This window comes from Protobothrops mucrosquamatus, unplaced genomic scaffold (assembly GCF_001527695.2).
Source record: "Protobothrops mucrosquamatus isolate PMUCROS unplaced genomic scaffold, P.Mucros_1.0 scaffold_213, whole genome shotgun sequence".
NCBI lineage: Eukaryota > Metazoa > Chordata > Lepidosauria > Squamata > Viperidae > Protobothrops > Protobothrops mucrosquamatus.
The window spans coordinates 1,747,967-1,772,511 of NW_015386289.1; the positions used below are offsets into that span (position 1 = coordinate 1,747,967).

General features: G+C 36.6%; 1 protein-coding gene across 1 annotated transcript in view; it reads right to left on the reverse strand.

Moving 5' to 3' along the window:
• Nucleotides 1–487: 487 nt before the first annotated feature.
• The window catches only part of CFAP61 (cilia and flagella associated protein 61), a 140,449-nt gene continuing 116,391 nt past the window's right edge, over nt 488–24,545 (reverse strand). The window contains exons 27-28 of the mRNA XM_029286400.1: nt 9,885–9,975; nt 488–1,095 (exon numbers count right to left, since the gene is read on the reverse strand). Of these exons, the coding sequence (XP_029142233.1) occupies nt 895–1,095; nt 9,885–9,975 (292 nt within the window). The 3' untranslated portion in view covers nt 488–894. The remainder of the gene's footprint in view (nt 1,096–9,884; nt 9,976–24,545) is intronic.

Consider the following 24,545-nt stretch of genomic DNA (forward strand, 5'->3'; position numbering starts at 1 on the left):
CGGATCATTTGATAGACCTTGTGTTGTAATCTCCACCTTCCATCTTTGACCATCTCTTCATACTACTATCCCATCTCTTTTAAAAGATTTTAGTTTATGCCAGAATTGCACCTGACTATACCAATTCATTTTCATCATTTGGTATAAATAGAAATGTATCTATCAGTTGGTATACATTTATTCATTTCATTTTCCTTAGATTGGTGATTTTCCCTTCCTATTGGCTGAAACAGTCCACTGCTTTCTGCAGCTAATCTGCAATTGGTCAGAGTTTCTGAGCTGCCCCTTGAAAGAGAGTTAACCCTGCAGCTGCCAGGTCACTAACCAGTATATTAGAAAACTGACCTTCCTCCTACTACAATGTACCTTCTGTCCAGGAAGACAGAGAGATACAAAGTTCGCATTTTGAATGAACAATTAAAAAGCTAAAATGCAATATGCAAATCTCACTAGCCATCTGTCAAGTTCTGCTTGGGAGGGAGTCCTCAGCACTGCCCAGGAGGCTACAGGATTTAAAAGCAGCAACATTTAGAAGCAGAGTCAGATTGATGAAATGACATACTTTATTTTACTTTATCATTGAGTCTGTAGCACTGAGACATACCTTATTATTGAAGTTGCTGGCCTCGGATCAGATAAATAGAACTTTAGCTGATTCTATTGTCTTAATATATCTGCACGCGTGGTTATATACCCTTGTCTAAGAGGATGGTTTGCTTGTTTTGTTTTTATGTTTAATGATTTAACATGTACAAATAGCATATACTTAAATGGCAAGCTCTATCTTATTCACTGGTTAATCATAAAAAGTTAGAGCTTATTTACACGTCATTTCTAAACACTTTGCTGAATTGTATATTCATTGCAAGAATAGTCATATTTAGTCATTCATACCTAAACTATTCCTGGCCAGGCAAACATTGGTAGATGATAATTATTATAATTCAGATAATTGAGAAGGCTTTTTTGTACCATGCTATTGCATATACTTTGTTTAAAGGATTGTTTGAGATATGTCTTTGGTCTTTCAAGTAATGAAATTTCACCTTCTACTATTTGACGGACAAGTTCTTGCATTGAAGGTGTATCTTCTTCCTATAAGCAAGAAATGAGAAAAGTAAATGTCTAAAGATAATCATTAGCTTGACTGAAGTGCTCAGCGCGGCATCACCATCTTCTGTCAGCCTAATATGAGTAATGCACAAGAATTTCAAAATAACCCATTTAGCACACATTAGTAAAATGCTGCACCAAAAAGAGAATTCTAATCTAAAACCAAACTCAACCTGGGATTTATTGCTTTGTGTCTTTAGCCAGAGGCTCTCTCTTAAGCCTCTCTTTCACCTTCACTTATTCCCAAAGCCCTGACAACAAATTCAGAGAAGCAGCTGCTCACTACATTCCCTGGAACGCAGGCAGACATGCCAGTTGATCCTCAAAGTGCTGCCTAGCACATGCCATGTTCATTTCAATAGAATCAGTGCTGACAGAACACTTTTATTACTCAGATTTAGGGAAGCCTGACATTAGTGAAAGTGCAGGGTTTATCGCACAAGTGTGCGATAAACCGTGTGAGGATAATTTCTCATTAATCTATAATGAGAAAGGAAAATGTACATATGCTACATAGTTATTACTATTTTTCCATCCCCATTTTTCTTTCTCAATCCTTTATCAGTTATATCATCTTTCAGCTCAGAAGGTTTACTTTTAAGATATTTTGTAAAGCACCATTAATGCAGCCTGTACTATATAAATTACAACAAAAATCAATAATGTTTTTTGTCCCAAATCATATTGATAGGATATACTGAAATTATGTATTTGTATACATATAGCATTGTTTAATGCCCAGATATACTTGCTTTCTTCAAAAGAACCATTTGAATTTTAACTGAAAAAGAAATAAGACGTGTCACTGTATTGAAATACATATAATTCACACTAACAGGGCACTTCTGTAAAACATCCAGTGTACTGACAACCTATTGCATCACTGATCAAGATAGAAAAGGAATTTTATCCACAGAAACTAATGCAATTGCACTGACAGGATTTCACCTTATGTTTGACAGTGGGCTCACAGTGCTTTATTCACCATTAATATATGTTTAAATCCTCCAGGCTACCCTAGTACTGGGGCTCAAAAATTACTCAAATTATTGATTTGACAAGAGTTCATATTGTCTCTAAGCTGTGGAAATAAGTGGAGATGAGGTTCAGCAATACAACTTCGTTGGCATAAGTTGCATTTTGCCTCATCTTGGATGGTGCAATATTGGTACAGCAGCCAATCAGGCTGAATCTCATGATGATGAAAATGACGACGACAATCATAATTGTATAGTAGTATCCAGACTAAGGAAAACGAAGGAAACAGGAATGCGGTGGACTTAAATGGGAGTATTAAGAATATAAAAATTAAACACAAAGGGATTTAATATTAGCCGAAAAATCACAGAAGGAGAAAAATTGGAGTTCTCAAGTACAAAGAATAAGGAGAAAAAATGAAATACCTAATAACCATACGTTAAGAACCATAGACCATACTGAACAGTATAGAAATTACTCAGAACATAGTGATATAGAAAATAGTTTCTCAGAAAATAAAATATGTACTTATGAAAGATTAAGAGATCAAAATTATATATATTAAATATGTTTGTATATTTATATCCACCTTTCTAAAAGGCTCGCTAATAAAGTAAAACATTAAATAAAGTAATAGCAGAAAAGCAAAGATTGCAATAATATAGCCCAAGGTAAAGTGCATTATAATAATTCAGATGAGCTGTAATAAAGGTATCTGACAAAATTTCATTCTGCGAAAATGGATTAAGTTGCTGCATTATCTTTAGTTGGAGAAAGGTTCTTAGCTGCTAATACCAAAGTATCAAGAGTAAAGACAATATCCAGGAAAATCCCAGGTATAAAAAAAAGTAAGGCTAACAGACAAAGTATGAATACGTTAAGGCCAGATATTCCAGATAATTCTCAATCCATTTTACATTAAAGGTAGGACCTTTTCCAGACAAATGAAGCAGACTGTAGGCTGAATATGAGTAAAATATTTGGAGAAAAGCCCATAAAACAATTGAAAAATACACATTTTGCATTCAAAAAGGTTTAAGAGTTAATCCTAACAACTCCAATTAAATAAACTCAGTAAGACCAAGTAACCATACTGGTTTTGTCTGGATGTCTTTTGTTCTTCCTTCTCTCTATTATTTTTTGGGGGGGCCTTTAGTATTTCATTTTTCAGTTTCCCATGCATCCTGAAATGCTTTTCTTTCTAGGACTTCCATCCATGGAATACAGTTAGTCCTCGACTTACAGCAGTTTGTTTAGTGACCCTTCAAAGTTACAACAGCACTGAAAAATATGACTTACGACCATTTTTCATAGTTATGACCTTTGCAGCATCTCCATGATCATGTGATCAAAATTCAGATGCTTAGCAAATGGTTCATATTTATGACCTTTGCTGTGTCCCAGGATCAAGTAGTTACCTTTTGTGACCTTCTGATAAGCAAAGTCAATGGGGAAGCCAGATTTACTTAATAACCAGGTTACTAACTTATCAACTGCAATGATTCACTGTGGCAAGAAAAATCATAAAATGGGACAAAACTCACTTAACAAATGTCTCGCTTAACAAGAGAAATTTTGGGCTCAATTGTGGTCGTAAGTCAAGGACTACCTGTACTTCCTAATATCTCTCTTAGTTTGTTGGTCAGCTCTCTTAAAGTCTAAGAGTCTGAGTTGTTCAGTCACCTGGTCCTGCATTATAGTGAATTCTAGTATGACATGGTCACTTCCTTCCACAGTTCCTACAACTTCCTCTCCTTCAATCATTTCACCCCAGTTAGTTAGGATTAAGTCCAATATAGCTGACCCTCTAGTTCCCACCTCCACCTTTTGAGTGACAAAGTTGTTAACTAGGCATATAAGAAACCTGTTTGATCTCCCACTCACTGCAGAGTTTGTTTCCCACGATGTCAGGGTAGTTAAAAGCCCCACATTAGTACAGTGGTGTATTTCCTGTGTACTTGGATTAGCAAAATGTTCTGCTTGGTTGGTGACCTGTGTTACACACTTATGGCAATATCATTTATTTTTCCTCTGGTATTCACCCAAATGCTTTCAAGAAGGCTTTCATCCCTAGTATTGTGTATTTCCGTAAAAGTGTAGTAATTCTTTAAATATAATGCAATTCCTCCCTCTCTCCTTTTGAGTTAATTCTGTCTCTTTTGAACAATTTATATCCTTCTAGTAGCATGTTCCAGTCATGGGTGCCATCCCACCAAGTCAGTAATAGCAATAATATTATATCTGCCTTGATATACTAGGACTTCAAATTCTCCCTGTTTGATACCCAAATTCTGAGCATTAGTATAAAGATATCTAAGCTCATTATGGCTGACCTTACATTTGCATCCTATGTCTCCTGTTTTATGCATGGATGTAGTATTGCAGGTGTGGTTTTACTAAGGCTTTATAAAGCGATACTAATACTTCACATGATTTTGATTCTATGCCTCTATTTATACAACCAAGGATTGTATTAGCTTTTAGGGCTGCTGCCACACATTGCTGGCTCATATTTAAGTGATCATCCACTAGGACTCCAAGGCCCCTCTCACAGTTACTGTTTTTGAGCCAGGTTTCGCCTAATCTATTCTTGTACCTTTGGTTTTTTTCTGCCTACGTGTAAAACCTTGCTTTTCTCTCCATTAAATTTCATGTTGTTGGATAGGGCCCATTGTTCAAGTCTGTTAAGATCTTTTTGGATCCTGAGCTGGGGTGTTGGCTATTCCTGCCAGCTTAATGTCATCTGCAAATTTGATGAGTTTCCCCTTCTATTCCCTCATCTAAATCATTAATGAAGATATTGAAGAATACTGGGTCTAAGTTAATTGCTAATTGCAAGTTAATTGTAATAGTTACATAACACTTTTTGGGAGTTGGGTACCAACACAATTGATTACATCATTATTTCAACCAGTGAGTTTAACTTATTGGACTTATTTTAGATGATAATGAACAGACCAGATGGTGGTCACCTTCTGTTGACCCTGGATTTATAGTTTCCTCAAAACTGCATACATCTTGACAAATTTCACCATACTGATTCAGAAGGGATGTATTGCAATGAGGATCAAATGAATTAATAGGTTGAATAAAAATTGTGCATTCACACCAGACACAACAAATTTCTTTTAAACTACTGTAATGAATGAGGGACCATTAATTTAGTAAAATTTAAAATTTTGACTTGAAGTCTGCAGAGCCCCCTGCTGGAAGACAGAATAAAGAGTTCACATCCTAGACAACCAAGATCTAAACCTTGGTTTAATCTAGAATATGTGCATATTTAAAAATAACGTATTAGCTCCTGTCTCCTACTTTGGAAGAACTGAGATCAGAACTTTGTCTTATACTATAAAACTGATAGACAGTCGATTCAAAATCAATAGAAAAAAGAACTTATTAATGGAATCTTTAATTTACTTACAGAATTTTTTGCCTCCGAATGTAGAAGTCATTCCATTATAGCCAAACTACCCAATACAACACAGATTTATTAATCTTTATCCAAATTTCTATTGCTGTTTTAGCTAAAAATTATCAGCACAGAAATCCCTCTTCCCCCCAAAAAGTATGACAGAGATGCTGTTCTAAGTATTATTTTTTTTTAGATAACACCTGTGTACTTTGAACTAGGACTGCAATACACATGGATTTATTCAGAGTTATTAGTCGTGCAGGCTCCCAGGAGCTTTCAGATTCAGAAACTTCACAGATATTTTGAAATTAGGACTTTGGAGAATGGTCCAGATATAGGTTTTTTTATCTCTATGTTTTCTATTGCCTCCTCTTTTTTTAAAAATCACGATTAATTAAAGAAGACAAAAACTGAATTATTATTATTATTTATTTCTCTTACATCTGGAACACCCATTTTCTAAACCTCATTCTACTATTCCTGTGTTGATGCAAAAAATAGATGCCTTTAGCAAAATAACAGATTACTCTATTAATTGTTCCAAATCAGAATTGATGCCAATAAGTTAAATTACACATCCACTTAAGGAATATATCAATTCTGCATTTTTACCATCTCCATTAATTATCTTGGTATGTGTATACCAAAGAATATAACTCAGTTACTAACATGTAATATAAATAAAATATATAGAGAGATTTCTTTAGAAATTGATCGACAGATCAATTTCTTCTGGGGAAAGGTGAATGCTGCCAAAATGAATATTATTCTCAGATTAATTTATATTCTGTTAGGAATTCCAGTTTATATACCTGGAAAACATTTTCAGAAATTAAAATTTCTGCTTAGAAAAATTTTATGGGTTTTTCAAATCAGAAAATATCTTTACAGAAAATGCAGTTACCAGCTAATGAGGGAGGGTTCAGCTTTCCACATCTGGAACTATATCATCATTCTTGCCTATTATCAAGTATTACATATTGAAAGTCAATAATCACGTTAATTTTCCAACTGGGATAACTTTAGAACATACATATATAACACCTTTGGTTGGATCGATAATATTAGCATCTAAATATACTAAAACTCTAGTATCTCTGGAAACAACAATGCCAGTTAGAAAGCTATGAATGTGCACTAAAACTATATTTGACTCTTTTTCTCATGTCAATTTGACTTTATGGGAAAACCCAACTTCAAAAATTAGGAAAAAGATGGTTTAGAAAAATTGAATAGAAAATGCAATATTGACTTTAAATCAACTGACAGATGTTGAAGATGAATTTTGAAGATACTCTGTTACGAGACAAATATCATCTATCAGACATTACCCAATGGCAATATTTACATTTGTTACATTGTTTGGACCAGTAGCATTTTAGCTTCTGAAACACCTGGGACATTAGAACAACTGCTAAATCCTTTAGAACTAAAATACCTATTAGTTTTTATATATATTTGTTATCAGTAAATCAATTTAATATGCAGATGTTCAGAAATGAGTGAAATAAAGGATTAGTGGTTCCTATATTGCCTAGACAATGGGAGAGTGTCTTAATTTTTATAGCAAGTGTCAATGGGCCTCAAATTATTACTTACACAACAAAAAATAATATTTAAAACTTATTGGACTCCATTACATTTGTATAGAAAAGGACTGTCAAAAACTGCACTGCTGGAGATGTATTATGTAAGGATAATGCTTCTTTAAGACAGGAATCCCCAACCGGTCTATGGCCAGGTGGAAACTAGGTGGTGCAAGTGGCAGGTGAGTGTGCAAAGCTTTGCATGTGTGTATGATCAGGTTGCGCATGTGAAACCATCCCCTATGCTCCTGACGCTGCTGCCGCCAGTCCATGGAACCAGAAAAGATGGGGACCACTGCTTTAAGATAAATGCTTCTACTATGTCCTCTACTTAGTACTTATACTTAGTAGTATATATAAACATGATTGTGCAAAAAAAGCTTACATTTTCAGAGGCTAATATTCTTTTGAACTATATGTCCTTGACTTACGACCACAATTGACCCCCAAATTTCTGTTGTTAAGTGAAATGTTATGTGAATTTTGCCCCATTTTATGATTTTTCTTGTCCTAGTTAAGTGAAACACTGCAATTGTTAAATTAGTAACACGGTTGTTAAGTGAATCTGGCTTCTGACTTTGCTTGTCAGAAGGTTGCAAAAGGTGATCACACTGCAACCATCATAAATAACAATAAGTTGCCAAGCATTCAAATTCGATCACATAACCTTGGGGATGCTGCAATGGTCATAAGTGTGAAAAATGATCATAAGTCTCTTATCAGTACTGTAACTTCGAATGGTCACTAAATGAACTGTTGTAAGTCAAGGACTACCTGTACCTAATACATAGTGCTTTTTTTCTAAAAAAAAAAAAGGTGCCAGAACTCACACATGTCATACAACCCGCCTTGCCTACCCTACATGGTTCCATCCAAAAAAGGTGCCGGAACTCCGTTCTGGGAGTTCTATGAGAAAAAAAGCCCTGCTAATACATGATATTTGAAACGTGGATGTAAATTGATTCTCCATTTCCTTATATGGCTAAAAGACTGATATTGCAGCATTGGAAAAATAAATGCATGGTTCCATTTATTCAGTAGATTGAAGAGCTGATTGCACTTGCCTCTTACAAGCATATTGCCTGTAGATATAGACTTTGTATAAACAAATATAGATAATACTAGTGACCAAGTTATGGGAAACCCCACAAAAACTAATTATGACACTGTTTTGAAGTTACGGCTGCTTCACTGCCCCAGTGGTCATTTGCCCTTATGATTAACTGCAGGCATGTTATAGCACCCTCGTCTCTCTCCCCCCATCCCAACTCAACAGTCTTACTCCCAACCTCCCATCACCCATTGCACACTTATCTTTTGAAGATCTCAACAGCTCATGTTGGGAAAGGAGGGCAGGCTATTTTTCCCAGGCCACATGGCTGGCTCCTGGAAGTGGCCACCATTTTTAGTGTGCCCACAATTACTTCTGGTTACGCTGAAATGGTGGCCACTTCTGGGATGGGCTGCACCATTCTGCTTTCCTAAACCACTCTATGCAGTGGAAAGCTCTGGAGCTCCAGATATTTTCAAAAGGTAAGTGCACTATGGGTAATGAGGGTGGGATGGAGGCCTAAACCCTATGGTGACCTAGTGGATGTGAAAAGGCCTGAGAGTCCCAGGGGAGGAGTAATCAGTAATCAAGGAATTACCAAGAAGAAAATGGTATCCCCACCAACACTGGTAGGGCTATTGTATATAAACAAGGAGCAAACTCCAGATTTACAAGCAGTGATGATGTTACTTAGTCAGGTAATGAAATATCCGCAAGCAAAAGAACTTTACATCTGGTAACATTCATTGAATGCAAAAACCATTTGGATTGGATTGGATTGGATTTCTATAGCTGTACATCTGAACAAGTGCCTCTAGGGCAGGGGTGTCAAACTCGCAACATCACGTGACATGACATATCGTGACTTTTTTGCCATTGCTGGCAATGGGGTGGGGGTGGTTTCGGTATGATGCATCCGGCCCATGGGCCAGCAGTTTGACACCCCTGCTCTAGGGAGTGTATATCAAATATACTGAGTAATAGCTGAAAAGCAGGGATAACTATGCCTGGACATGCAAATATAGGCATGTATGGGACACTACTTTGTGAGTTAATAGGTGTTTCCTGATTCCTTCTTGCTCCCATGTGTGGAGAAGTACCTCATTTGAATGCTTTATGCAGTCCTATTAACAATTAACTTCACACTTGGCTATGGGCTTTCTAGAGGTCAACTATTGAAGAGGATCTTTCCATTAATAAACTGTTTAACTGATCCTGTAGGACTATTATGTTCTTAAGTAATTATTCTAGGAAAATTAAAGCAATTAATCCATTCAAGAAAATGCAATGCACACGTACAGTAACAGAAATAACAGGACATTGAAATTGATATAAACTGTGTATAAAACTCTTCCTAAAGTTCATAATTATTTGTTTGTTTGCTTGCTTGTATACCACCTTTATTATTTTAACAAATAACTCAAGGTGGCAAACATATCCAACACACCTTCCTCCTCCTATTTTCCCCACAACAACAATCCAGTGAGGTGAGTTGGGCTGAAAGAGAGTTACTAGCGCAAGATTGCTCAGGTTCTAGCTATCATGGCTAGAACTCAGAGTTTCCTGCTTTCTAGCCTGGTGCCTTAACTACTAGACCAACCTGGCTCTAATAATATTCTGGAGCTTTACAGTTTAAGAGTAAAGAAGAAACAACAAACTTCCAGTTTGTTGAAATATGAAAGCAAATAATCAACAATAATAAATGCTTATATTAAATGCATATAGGAGGAATTTTTTTTACCTGGGTAGATACTAAGATCTGACGTAGTTCCTTCTTCAGATCATTAAAACGATCTTGATAGATGGCCAAGGCCCAAGGTTCCTTAAAGAAGCTGGTTAAAAAAGACAATAATTAGTTACCTAGTGTGCCTCTCATTAAGGGCTAAAAAGTGTTTACCTGCTTTTTTGCTTTTATAAATTACAGTTCTGGACCCATCATGATAGTTTGTTCATAAAATGCCTGCCATAACAGCATGGTCAATCAATTCTTTTAATGGATGTTCCTGATGTACAGCCAGCTTCAGTAATTACATTTAAAGTGGCTTAATTCAGAGCTGTGGCAAGAGCCAGTGAAGAATCCTGATTTTATCAGAATTTAAAAGCCTGAAGACCTGTGAGGAACTGTGTCTCCATTATCTGTTCTCATTTGAGAAAAGCAGATGGTAGGATTAACTGAACTTCTGCATAAACAAATTACATTTGTGTAGACAATGACACAAGTGTTGTTTATCATTTAGGTTTCTGGATTAATAAAGCCAGAAAACAGGCCATAATCATGTTGCAATATGTTCCTTGCACTAGTGCACCGCAGCTAAATTAATTTGTTAAACAAGGAAATCCTCAGTATGTCTATTCTCAAAATTAAAAAAAAACTAAAACAATAATATACAGATAGATATTTATGTAAATAACCCACATTTTATGACAAGGCAAAGGCTAAAACTGAATACATTGTTAAAATAACAGATGATTAAAAAATGGATTCTTGGGAATCCCTTCTAGAACAATGAAGTTCCATTATATACCTAAATGATATAAATATAAAGTATAGACAACTGAGTTACTAAAGATGAAATAGCTGCCTCTGAAAACCTAACAGCATCATGGCAAATAAGTTACTTTGATTGTTTTATAGAACTGGCAATTGTTGTTTTAAATAACTTACATAATGAAAAGCAAAAATGCTGTAGCCAAAGTTAGAAATCTGAAAAGGGACTTGTTAATGGAAGCATGATTAGATATGGCCAAAAAAGAAAGCCAATTATATAACTAGAATCAGCAACTTTATATTTTCTTCATGGTTCAATAATATGTAATTTATGGAAAGATATCTGTAAAGCTTAGGTTTGCATGCTTCATCCTGCCATCTAGGCCATTCTTGTACTTAATTAACTTTAATTAGTTCTAGTTTTCATTCCTCATGCTAGGAGAGATTCAATACTGTCACTTCAAACTGATTGTTCCCAGATGAGAAGCATGAGGAAAATACGGGAGTTTGAGGCTAAAAAAAGAAATATTTTTTTTTCAATTTTGTTTTTAGTTTGTTCATCTAGATCCCCTACTTTTTATATATGGTGAAATAATCAAATGTTTATTTTATTAAATACTGGAAAACACAAATTTGTTTTGTGTATGATTGTTGCCATTTTTATCATTGTTATTATTGATACTGTTAGCTTGATTTTAATTTTAATCTTTTTTCTTTTACTTGCTTCTCAAATCCATTTGGTTATCATATCTTGCTTGTCAATGAGTACTGTACATTTTCATTCCTCTTCATTATATTTTTTAACTCTGCATTCAACCTACAATGGTATGTTTTTTCTGTCTTCCTGTCCTGTCAGATGTCAATTATCTATACAAAACATTTTTGTAGTTTTTCAAATATATAAACAAGGCACACTCTTGTGGATTTGTGCACTCCATTCTTTCATTCATTCTGATTTCACTTCAGACTTGGTAGCTATTTTTATTCTCCCTTTAGTGACATCGGATAATCATCCTGTGCCTGGACATCAGAATTTGGCATTTGACAACCTACTAATGATAGATCATGGTTGGGAGGGTCAACAGGGCCACAGCAGCTGCCTGAATTGATTGAGAAGGTAATAATGGAGCATAATTTTACAATTAACATCTTACAGAAAAGGAGTAAAAAAAGCTTAATGTTCCAGAACAAGATGCACAGCTGACCCACTTGACTGATACTGGGAATGACAGATTAGCCTCCAAAACCTCATGTTTCTTTGGGGCCAATCTAACTTTCACAATCAACTGGCTCCACCCATGTCATGCAAATTACTTACGTGGAAATGAATTGATAGATTTAAACAATGTTGTAGAGAGACCTTACAAAAATGTGGTGGATGAATTAAAAACGACAGCCAATCTAGATTATGTACTTTGGGCATAGAAAGGTGAGGTTAATGATGGAGTGAGAAGGGATGGCTGGGTAATTTCTACCACAAATACAGCCAATATGTTAAAAAAAACTATGTGACAATTTGAAAATCAAAAAGGACAATTAAAGGGGTTGAGAGCAGCCATGAAGAAATGAGGACAAAAAAATAATCAAGAAATACAGAGGAAAGCTAAACCTCAAGAAGGTAGTGTGAGATGTTACAAATGCTATGATAGTTTTTTTTTAAAAAAAACCTTCATATCATAGAAGAAATAATTATTACAATTTAGAGAAATTGGTCAATGTTTGGAAACAAAGGCTGAACTGCTCAATTCCTATGTTTGATCATCCTTTTCTCACAAAGCAAATATAATGAGTTGAGACATGAATGGAGTTAAAGTTGGTCACAGAGTACCTAAGGGCATTCATTGAAGTTGCTTCTCCAGATGCTGATGAACAATTTCTCAGTCTGCTAAAAGAATTTGCGTTCTGTATTATTTTAACTTCTAAAATATAGTATAGGTGTTCTTGATAACTATAAACCAGGGGTGTCAAACTGCCGGCCCATGGGCCAGATGCGTCATGGCAAAACCGTGCCCACCCCATTGCCAGCAATGGCAAAAAAGTCTCGATACATTGCGATATGTCCCGTGACGTTGCAAGTTTGACACCCCTGCTATAAACATTCTTATTCACAAAAAAACTAAACATGAAGGATCCAGGAAATTATAGCCGGCCAATTTATCATCTATATTCAATAACAGGATAAAAAAATAACAGAGTTGGAAGGGCACCGTGGAGGTCTTCTAATCCAATCCCCTGCTCAAGCAGGATATCCTATACCATTTCAGACAAATGGTTGTCCAATCTCTTCTTAAAAACCTCCAGTATTGGAGCACCCACAGTTTCTGGAGGCAAGTTGTTCCACTGGTTAATTATTCTCACTGTCAGGAAATTTCTCTTTAATTCTAGAATGCTTATGTAAGGACCCACCTCAGCTAATCATCCAAGAAAGCAGAACTCTTGAAACAGGCGTTGTCTCAAAAGGAACTTTTATTAGGGGTTACTGACAATAGGGAAGTAGAGGCAAGATCTGGGGAAAAGGGAGACACAGACTTTTCTCAAGTGGATAGAGGTGGGAGAGGAAAAGCAGAAAGCAAAAGTTATCCCAAGCGAAAGCAAACTCCCCCTCCCAGCAGAATGGCAAGCTCCAAACAAGAGCACATATGCAGGGAAAACAATAAGGATTTGGGGACCTGACAGCTTCTCTCCTTGATTAGTTTCCATCCATTGCTTCTTGTCCTGCCTTCAGGTGTTTTGGAAAATAGATTGACCCACTCTTCCTTGTGGCAGCCCCTTAGATATTTGGACACTGCTATTATATCACCCCTAACCCTTCTTTTCATTAAACTAGACATACCCAATTCTTGCAACTATTTTTCATATGTTTTAGCCTCCAGTCCCCTAGTCATCTTTGTAGCTCTACTCTGTACTCTTTCTAGAGTCTCAACATTTTTTTTATATCATGGCGACCAAAACTGGATGCAATATTCCAAGTGTGGTCTTACCAAGGCATTATTAATGCCTTGATTCATGTGACCTTGATTCTATACCTCTGTTAATGCAGGCTAGGACTGCGTTGGGTTTTTTGGCAGCTGCAGCACACTGCTAGCTGATATTTAAGTGATTGTCCACTAGGACAGATAATAAAATTCGGGATGTGAAACACTTTAAAAACAATGCACCAATTATTTAGTGACAACATGAATATGTTAAGAATAAATAATGTTAGACTAACTTTATTAATTTTCATTTTGAATTATATAACTTTCCCATCAAGTCTCATCGGGAGTTCTTGGGAGGGATGACAAAAAATGTCAGGAGAATATGACAAAAGTATACACTCCTAACAAAGTCACTCACAGAGTGAAAGCTATTTCAACTGCCAGCTAAACAGAGCAGGCATCTATATTATAAACTGACTGATGATACAGTGTTAGATAATGGGCCTCTCAGGTCATATGGTAATCAACATGCTATTGAGAAAATGCTGAGAATCTTTTGAAGTACTAATGGTGTTTATTAATGGCTAGATTAAAGCTTTTGGGACACTTAGTTGCTGATGCTGTCATGCAGGAAACAAAAATCCAAATCTTCAATCACTGAATTACAGTAGGAATATGGACAAGAAAAATGAACAAGACAGAAAAAGATGAAATGAATTGACTGTGCATTGAATCTTGCCTATCAGTGATTTGTAAGAGACTGGAATAGGACACTTTCACTTAGAAGATTATACTATTTACTATTAAGGACATGAAAAACAAAAGAGTTTTGTATTTTAACTTTCTTTTGAATAAAATAAAAATAGAAAATTAAAAAAAAAGAATATCTGATACTAGAAGATGAAGTAAAATCCGTTGCTTCATTGATTATAGAAAGGCCTTCAACTCTGTTGGCTGTGCCAAGCTGTGAAATATCCTTAGGAAAATGGCAATCCCAGAATATCTTATTTTGTTCTTAGGAAACTTACACTCCAGACAGGGAACCACAGTCCACATGTAGCATAAGAAAACTGGCTTCATCTTAAACAAAATGAAATTCAATGGTGAAAAAAGCAAGGTTCTACATTTAGGCAAGAAAAACCAAATGCACAAGTACAGCATAGGTGGCACCTTGCTCAATAGTAGTAACTGTGAGAGGGACCTCGGAGTCCTAGTGGACAATCACCTAAATATGAGCCAGCAGTGTGCTGCAGCTGCCAAAAAGGCCAACACAGTGCTAGGCTNAGCAGTGTTCCAATATCTCAGGGGTTGCCATAAAGAAGAGGGAGTCAAGCTATTTTCCAAAGCGCCTGGAGGCAGGACAAGAAGCAACGGGTGGAAACTAATCAAGGAAAGAAGCAATCTAGAACTAAGGAGAAACTTCCTGACAGTGAGAACAATTAACCAGTGGAACAACCTGCCTCCAGAAGCGGTGAATGCTCCAACACTGGAAGTTTTTAAGAAGAGACTGGACAGCCATTTGTCCGAAATGGTATAAGGTTTCCTGCCTGAGCAGGGGGTTGGACTAGATGACCTTCAAGATCCCTTCCAACTTTACTATTATTATTATTATATTATTATTATTAGAAGAGAGTCAGGAAGACCCTATTTGCTCGGAGGTTAACAAGTCAGTTGGAGCCCCGACTGCTCCCCAGTCAGGCCGCCTTCCGAAGGGAGGAAGCGCCGAAATTCGAGAGTTCTGTTTTTACTTTCACTTTCCCTTTCCCCAGAAATACAAAGAGGATTCCAAACCAAGGCGAAGCTGGAGATCTGATTGTTCCCCAGGGAGAGCGAGGTTTGTTGATCAGGATGGGGCTGAATGGCAGGAACCCAGGTCCGTTGCCCGGACAGGAGGGGAGGGGAGGGGGGGAGGGCAGTCCTGAAATTGAAAGCTTCTGTTCTGACTTTTACTTTCGGCACCCCCAGAAATAACAAAACGGAACGGATCCCAAATCAAGCACTAAAAGTGCTAAAACGAGGCTCGGTGAAGAGCTAGAGAAGGAAAAGGTTTCCTTTTGGGGGGGAAAAGAGCTCGGGACGGGAGTGTGTGGGGGGAATGGGGGAGAGAAAGACCCAGCCCGGGGCTCCCCCTTCCCTCCCTTCCCTTTCTGCTTCCCTCCCCACCTTCCCCAGCTCGCAAAACCTTCCAGAAACTCACCGCAAAAGCGCCCCCGCTCGAAGGACGCCAGTACGACCCCCAAGAGCAAGAGGGGCGGCCGGGGCAGCGGCATCGTCCCCCCAACCCCGCGCGCCTACACCCGAAGATTTTACATTCAACCAAGGACACGCCTCTCTCCGCCCCGGCTCCGCCTCCCCGCGGTCCCCTCCCCAGCTCCGTTGAACTCCCCCTCCTCCGAGTCCGGGAAGAAGAGAGAGCGAGCAGCGCCGCTCTTTTCCACGTCTTGCGGGATTTTTTTTTTGGGGGGGGGGGGTTCCTAGCGAGGCGTTGCTCACAACCCGGTTAAGCGTTCAAATGACCTGGTTACCCCTGTCGTGTGAACACAGCCACCTCCTCGCTCATTCTTCTCGTGAGGCTCTCCAATCGGTCCCCCCTTCGCCCCGTAGGATTTTTTGGGGGGACCTTCAGGCAGAAAGTGGCGGCCGACGATCTGAAGGGGATGGCGGCGTGTTTGGGCAGCGTCAGGCTCGGGACCCCGCTGCTTCTCACCCCAGGTACAGGGGTAGGCAACCATGGCTCTTTTATGACTCGTGGACTTCAACTCCCAGAATTCCTGAGCCAGCACACCTGTGCTGGCTCAGGAATTCTGGGAGTTGAAGTCCACGAGTCATAAAAGAGCCAAGGTTGCCTACCCTAGGAATTCTGGGAGTTGAAGTCCACGAGTCATAAAAGAGCCAAGGTTGCCTACCCCAGGAATTCTGGGAGTTGAAGTCCACGAGTCATAAAAGAGCCAAGGTTGCCTACCCCNAGGACAAGAAGCAACGGGTGGAAACTAATCAAGGAAAGAAGCAATCTAGAACTAAGGAGAAACTTCCTGACAGTGAGAACAATTAACCAGTGGAACAACCTGCCTCCAGAAGCGGTGAATGCTCCAACACTGGAAGTTTTTAAGAAGAGACTGGACAGCCATTTGTCCGAAATGGTATAGGGTTTCCTGCCTGAGCAGGAGATTGGACTAGATGACCTTCAAGGTCCCTTCCAACTTTACTACTACTACTACTACTACTACTACTACTACTACTACTACTACTATTATTATTATTATTATTATTATTATTATTATTATTATTAACAAAAGGGAGGGACAAGTCTGATCCTATTTAGTTAACCTATATGATGAACAAATACTGAGGGAAACTGCATTACAAAAACATGAGAATGATATCAGGACAATGATTTAAAGGCTAAACAGCTTATGTAATGATGTAATGCAATGTAAGGTGGATGATATAATAATAGGAATGACTCAGCAGGTATGTGTATCCCTTTAAGAGTCTGAGTGTAAAAGGGAAGGTTTTGCTGGAGTCCTTCTCTCTCTTCTGTTTCCTTCTGTAATTGCTGTGTGTTGGAGTTTGCTGTATTACCATGTGTATGTATTTTGTTCCTAGTGTATATTGTAGATAGTGTAATATAAGCCACCATTTAATACAAAGCACTGTTTACTGTATTTACTCCTGGGTTACCTTAGCACATGCTCTGATATGAATGATTGTAAAATTGAGGGAAAAATATCAATAACCTGCCAATATGCTGATGATACTGATAATGAAAATGCAAATGATTAAAAAGTTTATAATTATTCTATGTGCCTTATTACAGAAATGTGAAGGACAGCTAATTCCCTGAAGTACGGAGTTATAGAATAGAATAGAATAGAATAGAATAGAATAGAATAGAATAGAATAGAATAGAATAGAATAGAATAGAAGGGACCTTGGAGGTCTTCTAGCTCAACCCCCTACTCAGGCAGAAAACCCTATACCATTTCAGACAAATGGTTGTCCAGTCTCTTCTTTAAAACTTCCAGTGTTGGAGCATTCACAACTTCTGAAGGCAAGTTGTTCCATTGATTAATTGTTCTAACTGTCAGGAAATTTCTCCTTAGTTCTAGGTTGTTTCTCTCTTTGATTATTTTCCATCCATTGCTTCTTGTCCTGCCCTCAGGCGCTTTGGATTAAAAAAAAATTAAAATTTTTAGATTAATATTCTGAAAATAAATATAGTGGGATAAAGTATGTCCTCACAAAACAGAAAATAAGGTCACAGATACAGAATGGAGAAAAATTGGGCTTCAATTCCAATTATGAAAAAGATGGCAGAAAAGAGGATAATGAGTATAGGAAACAATAATAGTCTTAAATTATAAGAAGGATGGTTTCAAAAGAACAGAAAAAAATTCCTAATAATAACAGCAGTTCAACAATAGAACCAACTTTAGAAACCTTTTGAAAGCTACAGTATACAAGAATGTAAATTATGGGTTCTGGCACATTTTTTTAGAATAAGCTGTTTTATCAGTTATTACCTTCTATTCTTTATAAGTTGGTGCATTTAAATTCATGCTTAATAAAAGACATAGAGATAAGATTACTAGTAAATCAAATTCTTGTATCATTAAAATAATATTGTGATTCAATAAAGCAGTATTTTATACTTTTAATGAAATTCCAAAGTTAAGTACTCCATCAGTAAAATGAAGCTATGGAAACCCAACTGAAGATGAATTAACAATCCAATCTGCTGGTTTTGCAATAAAAGATGGGAAGGAATGAAATGCAGAAAGCAAGAATTCAAATAAGTTCAGAATCCAGAACACAGGGATTTGATCAGTCATCCTGTTGATATCTGATTGTTGGGCAATGTAATCATGTATGCAAAGATCTGATAATGACAAGTCATGCTTACTCTCTTGCTTATCCCTCTGATATTATATTGTAGTTTTCTCTCTAATATTAAAGGTATACTGTAAACCACTGAAAGTTAAGGGAGGACTTGCTTCAAACCTTTAAAAATTACAATACACCTGATTTTCAGTCATTAACGGATAAATTATTATGTGGGGCTTTGAAATGTGAATTCCCCTAAAGTAAGCCTTTTTTTAAAAAAAATGCAATTATTATTAATGGTTTACAATTTTCAGCAGTTTATTTCCTTAATTTTTTGTTTATTTTTGAAGAGAAAGGTTTTTAAAAACGGCAGAATTCCCTTTTGTATTAATAAAAACAGGAGCTAGTGATACAGGTAATCCTCACTTAACAGCTGAAATTTGGATCATAATTTTGGTTGCTAAATGATACAATTGTAAAGCATGACTTCAAGTAACTGTGCTGTTTAGCAATGGCGGTTCCAGCAGTCTCTTGTTACTGGGTTTAAGCAAACCACCACGGTCATTAAGTGTGAACTTTACATGATTGACTTTTGACTTCCTACTAGCTTCCCCACTGATTTTGCTTATGGGAAACCAGTAGTGAAGGCTACAAATCATGATCACGGAACTGTGGACTCTGTGATAGTCAGAAAAATAAGCCAGTTGCTAAGAACCCCAATTATGATTATATGTTAATGGGATGCTGTGATTGCCAGAACTTTGAGAACCAGCCAGTCATAAGTACCAATCATTTGGTGCCATCATAAGTTCAAATAGTTATTGAACAAGAGGTCATTAATTGAGAACTATCTGTAGAACTTCCATCTCTTTATGTGCATGGCTACTTCTATATGTATTGTATTGCTATATCAGAGACAACATGGGTTTGTTATATTGATTTTTACAGATGCAAGAATTATACATTAATATACTTATGAAATATTTCTTAGAATAGACACAATCAAGCTAAAGTTAAGCCCTTAAAGTTCCAGCATACATATTATAAAAACCAGCAAAATTGAATGTTATTATGCAAAAATCTCTAAAGAAATCTTATGTGGTAAATTATGGTTTGGTTCTAAATTCAGTTAGTCATGCTTAGATCCTATTGAAATCATTAAGACTAGTTAGTCATGGCTAATTGAAATGTCACTCTAATCAGTGGGGGAAAGAACAATTAACTTCATTAAAATTGAACCTACTACTTCTCTCCTACAGCTTTTTGCTCATGACTGTGCCTCAAGTCTTAATCATTTTCAAAACTTTCTTGAATGAACTGTAATCCATTTTCAACATAAGAAAGCCATACAGCTTTTTAATCCCCTGATTTCTAGGCTGAGCTACTGCTCATTAGGAGCACAGTTGTTCATTTAAAATCCAGTAATGTAATACAAGAGTGATATCTCTAATGCTTGCTAGAGTTTCTTTGCTATTTATATTGATCTATTATAGAAGTCTGTTTTTAATAATACAATTCAAGGTTGGCATTTGATTTGACCAGAAAAGGAAAGCTCTTATAGCTTTTATGTATTCTTTCTTTCTGGCTTTTTTTCTTTAAAATGAACATCTAGTTATCCTAATTAGAGTTCAAAGTCTACTAAGTGGCATTAGACACATCTAGCCATGCTCACATCCTCAGTTTTTGTTTTTGTTATAAAAGAAAACTGATAACAGACTTAAAGAAATTTTCAAGAGAAACTAGAGTATAAAAACATAACTCTTTTGAATGCATGCACACAATAATACTACAGGACGATATTCCACTGACTTGTGCACTGGCCTTGACATTTTGAAAATATGTTTAGAACTTCATATTCAACATTCATTCAGGTTTTATCATGTTTGAATATCTTGTTTATAAAGATATTTTATGTAAATATATTTACAGAATGTTGTAATGTTCAGAATATCCTTGAATATCCTTATAAAGTCAGGTAATGTAAATATTTTTATATTAAATGTAATTTCAATCACACCTTTTGGAATACTTTATTTTGTTGTGACATTCTAAATATATCACTAAAGATTTTAACTTGAGTAGTTATTCTGAGCTCTTATTGTAAGAATGTAAGCATCATGCTAGTTGGAAGTTGTTTATTAGCAGATTTTTTTAAATAAAACAATGAAAGACTTAACTTGTTTTTGAGTTTGGAGACTTAATGGTGCACACAACCACTGCAGTCAGTTCCCTTAAAATAAATAAATGTTTTAAGCATTTTTAAGACTATAAAATGTCCAACTGATGGTTTTTCAACTCTTAAATATTGGAACAGGCTAAATCTTAAAAATGTTTAAAGCAAGGTAATGATTTCATATTGGATATTATTTCAATTGAAAATACACTATAGTGAGGGGGTGGTGGATTAAGATTGCATTCCATATTATATATGGGGAGAGTAACTTGTTAAAGCTCTTCTCTTACCCAGATGATTTCTCTACCCTAGAAATCTTAGCCAAATAATAATATAATTCTCAGAATGGTGTATCGTGAGAATTGGCTTAGGTCTATTCTCTAATTCTCCTAACAGTCTCAAGGTTAGGCCTGAAAACTGGAAACTAATATTCTTATTTTTCCTTTTATATAAACCCCTAAGTGGAATGAAAACAAAAACAAAAGCAGGGATCTAACATCTTTATTTCCCTTTTTAAGAGTGTTCAGACATTTTTCCTTCTGTTTATTTTTGTTTTCTTTTCCTGAAAGTATTTATTTAAGAAAACATGTTTTAAACAGGAGAGTCACAAAACTATGCCATAACATCTCACACATTTGCAGTACATTTATGCATACAGCATTGTTTTGTTGTTTGATACGCTCTCTGAGTACATGGAAGAATAGCACCTTAGAAATAATGATGGAAGTATTTTTAGTTGCCGTTTTAATGTAGAGCCATCTTGGAACTATATTATATTGTAAAATTTATTTTTCCCAAGGATATTACATACGAACTGGACAAGCAGAGTTCTTATATACAGAATTAAAATCTCATTAGTAAATAGGTATATTACATTTTCAACATTCAAGGGGGAGGAATATGAAAAGATTAAAACCTAGTAAGAAAGAGAGAGAAAGCTAAAATCAGGGACATTCACAGGTGGTAGTGAGGGGAGTAAAAATGTCAGGATGGCAGTTTCAGGTATACAATCAATGTCCTGCTTTGTTTTTTATGTGTTTCATATATGTGGCACACATTAAAAACTAGTGAGGCTTCAATTACACAGTTGTGGCCACCATCTTGAGTTTGCTGACCCTTCTATGGATACTCTGGACCAGGGGTCCCCAACCCCCGGTCCGTGGACTGGTACGGGGCTGCGGCATGCCAGCAATTGGGCCGCGCAAACAAGCAAAGCCCCATCTGCAGGATGCAGGCAGCATACAAAGCCATGGCCCCTTCGGTCCGCGGAAAAACCTCTTTCCATGTAACCAGTCCCTGGTGCCCAAAAGGTTGGGGACCTTTGCTCTGGACCAAAAAAACCACATTTCCTGAAAGTAGAAAGAGGAAATAGAATACAATGCAGAAGAAAGCTCTCTCCAGCATGCTGATAAGCTGGCTTGGGACAATCTTACCATTGATATTAGTTCCTGAACATGTTCATACAATTAGGGAATACAATTAGCCATTTAAGGATTTTAAGGTTTAACCCTAACCCCTGTATAGAATTTGAAAAAGAACTGGCAACCATTGCAGTCTTTCCACACATAATGTGGAAAGGCATAATATGATCTTGTTATCGTGCATTGATTAGCAACTGAACTGTAGCTTTTTACATCATTACAAGCATTCTTCAAGGCTAGCCCCACTTCGAAAGTCTTGCAGTAGTCTAGTTATACTAACGAGATAAAAGAGCTAAAGTAAAAACTAGTTACATGAAATAATCTACATATGGGCAAATCAGAACATTTGCTGCACTACAACATTGCAGATAAATTACACAATTTTAAAAACTGAGCTGCACAGGTTATTAGATGCAATTCTCAATTCTAGCTATCACATTTAAAACTCTTCATGGCACAGGACCTGGCTGAATGAGGGATCCCTTAATTCAACTGCCTCTGCCCATTTGATACAATCAAGCAGAGTGGATGAACTCGGAATCCTATAAATTAAACAATGGCATCTAATGTTGCGGCATCTACGGTATTTTCTGGAACAGTATCACCCTACAGATTTGTATATGCTTCCCATCCTTATAAAATTAGAAAATTATTTTTTTAAAAAAATTTCTTCTTCAAGACCTTAGGATAGGGTGCTTGTCCTTTAGTTATGTTAACAACATTCGGTTTCTAATTTGTGTATTGTCTCTGGATGGCTGTGACCTTCTGTTCTGTTCTCCACAATCATCAAGGCATTATGTAGGCTCAAAGTTTGATAAAAAATAATAATTAACTAAAATAAATTGACATTTTTTTCTTAGAGTATTAAAGACTATGAAGTTTCAGGGTCATACAAATCATTTGAGATTTCATATGACACAGCTAAAATCCCATCAAATTTCAAGCCGTATCAAATCTCATACGTGTGATTTCAGCATACCTAAGACCAATGAAGATATCAAAGGTAAGATAACAAGGTGAAAATGTGCTGATCTTGGAAAATTTTGACCATTTAATATAATTTTTGTTTACAATTTCTTGGGACTTGAACCACTGCAGGAAAACCCAATTATCACAAAATCATAATAAAATATACTTGAAAAGATTCTGTAATAATTATTAGAAAGGAAAGCCTCCTTTGGCTTCTCTGTTCTGCTGGGCTGATTTTAAGAAAATATTTTTTCCAATTTATAAAATTCAAAATGCACATATTTTTGTAGATTTGAAGCTAGTTTTTAACGTTGGAAAGATGTCTTGTTAAAGCTCAGAACTGATTCCAGCACACTAAAATCACATTTGAAATCACAGGAAAAAAAATCCAACATGTCAAATTTTACCTGGCAACTGTCATTTGTGTGCATTCCCATCAAAGGGGCTTTTCCTATATTAACAAGAAGTTAAAGTCATATGTAATGATTTATCAGAGAGTATTTAGCAGAAGTTTATAGTTCCCAAGAATCATTTTAATAGTGGGAGGTTGACCAAAATCTATAAAAGATATTGTGTCCTATTTTTTTCAGTTCAGTGAGAAACAGTGGAAAAACAGACTCGTCACTGTCAAGAAAATGAAATAGCTGTAAGGTCTTGCCTGACAAAAGCCAGTTTATCGGAAATTGAAAGAAGTGCTGCATCTGAAGCTCCAGTTACAGATAGTAGGAATTAACCCAGCTGGAATATAAATGATGAGCTTGTAGAAGAACCAGCATTGTCAGAAATGGTGGGATTTATTATTCTTGTAGGCCACATCTAAATTTAACTACGGTAATTTTGAAACACAATTCTGCTGTCACAAAATCCATCACCAAAGAGTTAAAACTTTGAATCTGATGAATACAATTCATGGCTAGATATGGCCTCTAATTCAAAAGATAATTTGCATGTCACAAAGAGGCAAATTAACTCCCAGGTGACAGCTGTTTCACTGAGTTCATTCTTGGCATTGGCTACCATGCTGGGAAAAACTAATCCAGTTATAAAAGGATTTTTTTTAAAAAAAGCCTTGGAGTGAAGAACTTAACTGTGCTCTTTATTGGAAGTCTGTAAAATAATAGAAAAAAATCTATTCCTATATTTTGTCCTAAAAATGCTATAGTTCTAGGTTGCTTCTCTCTTTGGTTAGTTTCCATCCATTGCTTCTTGTCCTGCCTTCAGGTGCTTTGGAGAATGGCTTGACTCCCTCTTCTTTGTGGCAACCCCTGAGATATTGGAACGCTGCTATCATGTCACCCCTTGTCCTTCTCTTCATTAGACTAGACATACCCAATTCCAGCAACCGTTCCTAATATGTTTTAGCCTCCAGTCCTCTGATCATCTTTGTTGCTCTTCTCTGTACTCTTTCTAGAGTCTCAGCATCTTTTTTACATTGTGGTGACCAAAACTGGATGCAGTATTCCAAGTGTGACCTTACCAAGGCATTGTAAAGTGGTATTAACACTTCATGTGATCTTGATTCTATCCCTCTGTTAATGCAGCCTAGCACTGGGTTGGCTTTTTTGGCAGTTGCAGCACACTGCTGGCTCATATTTAAGTGATTGTCAAC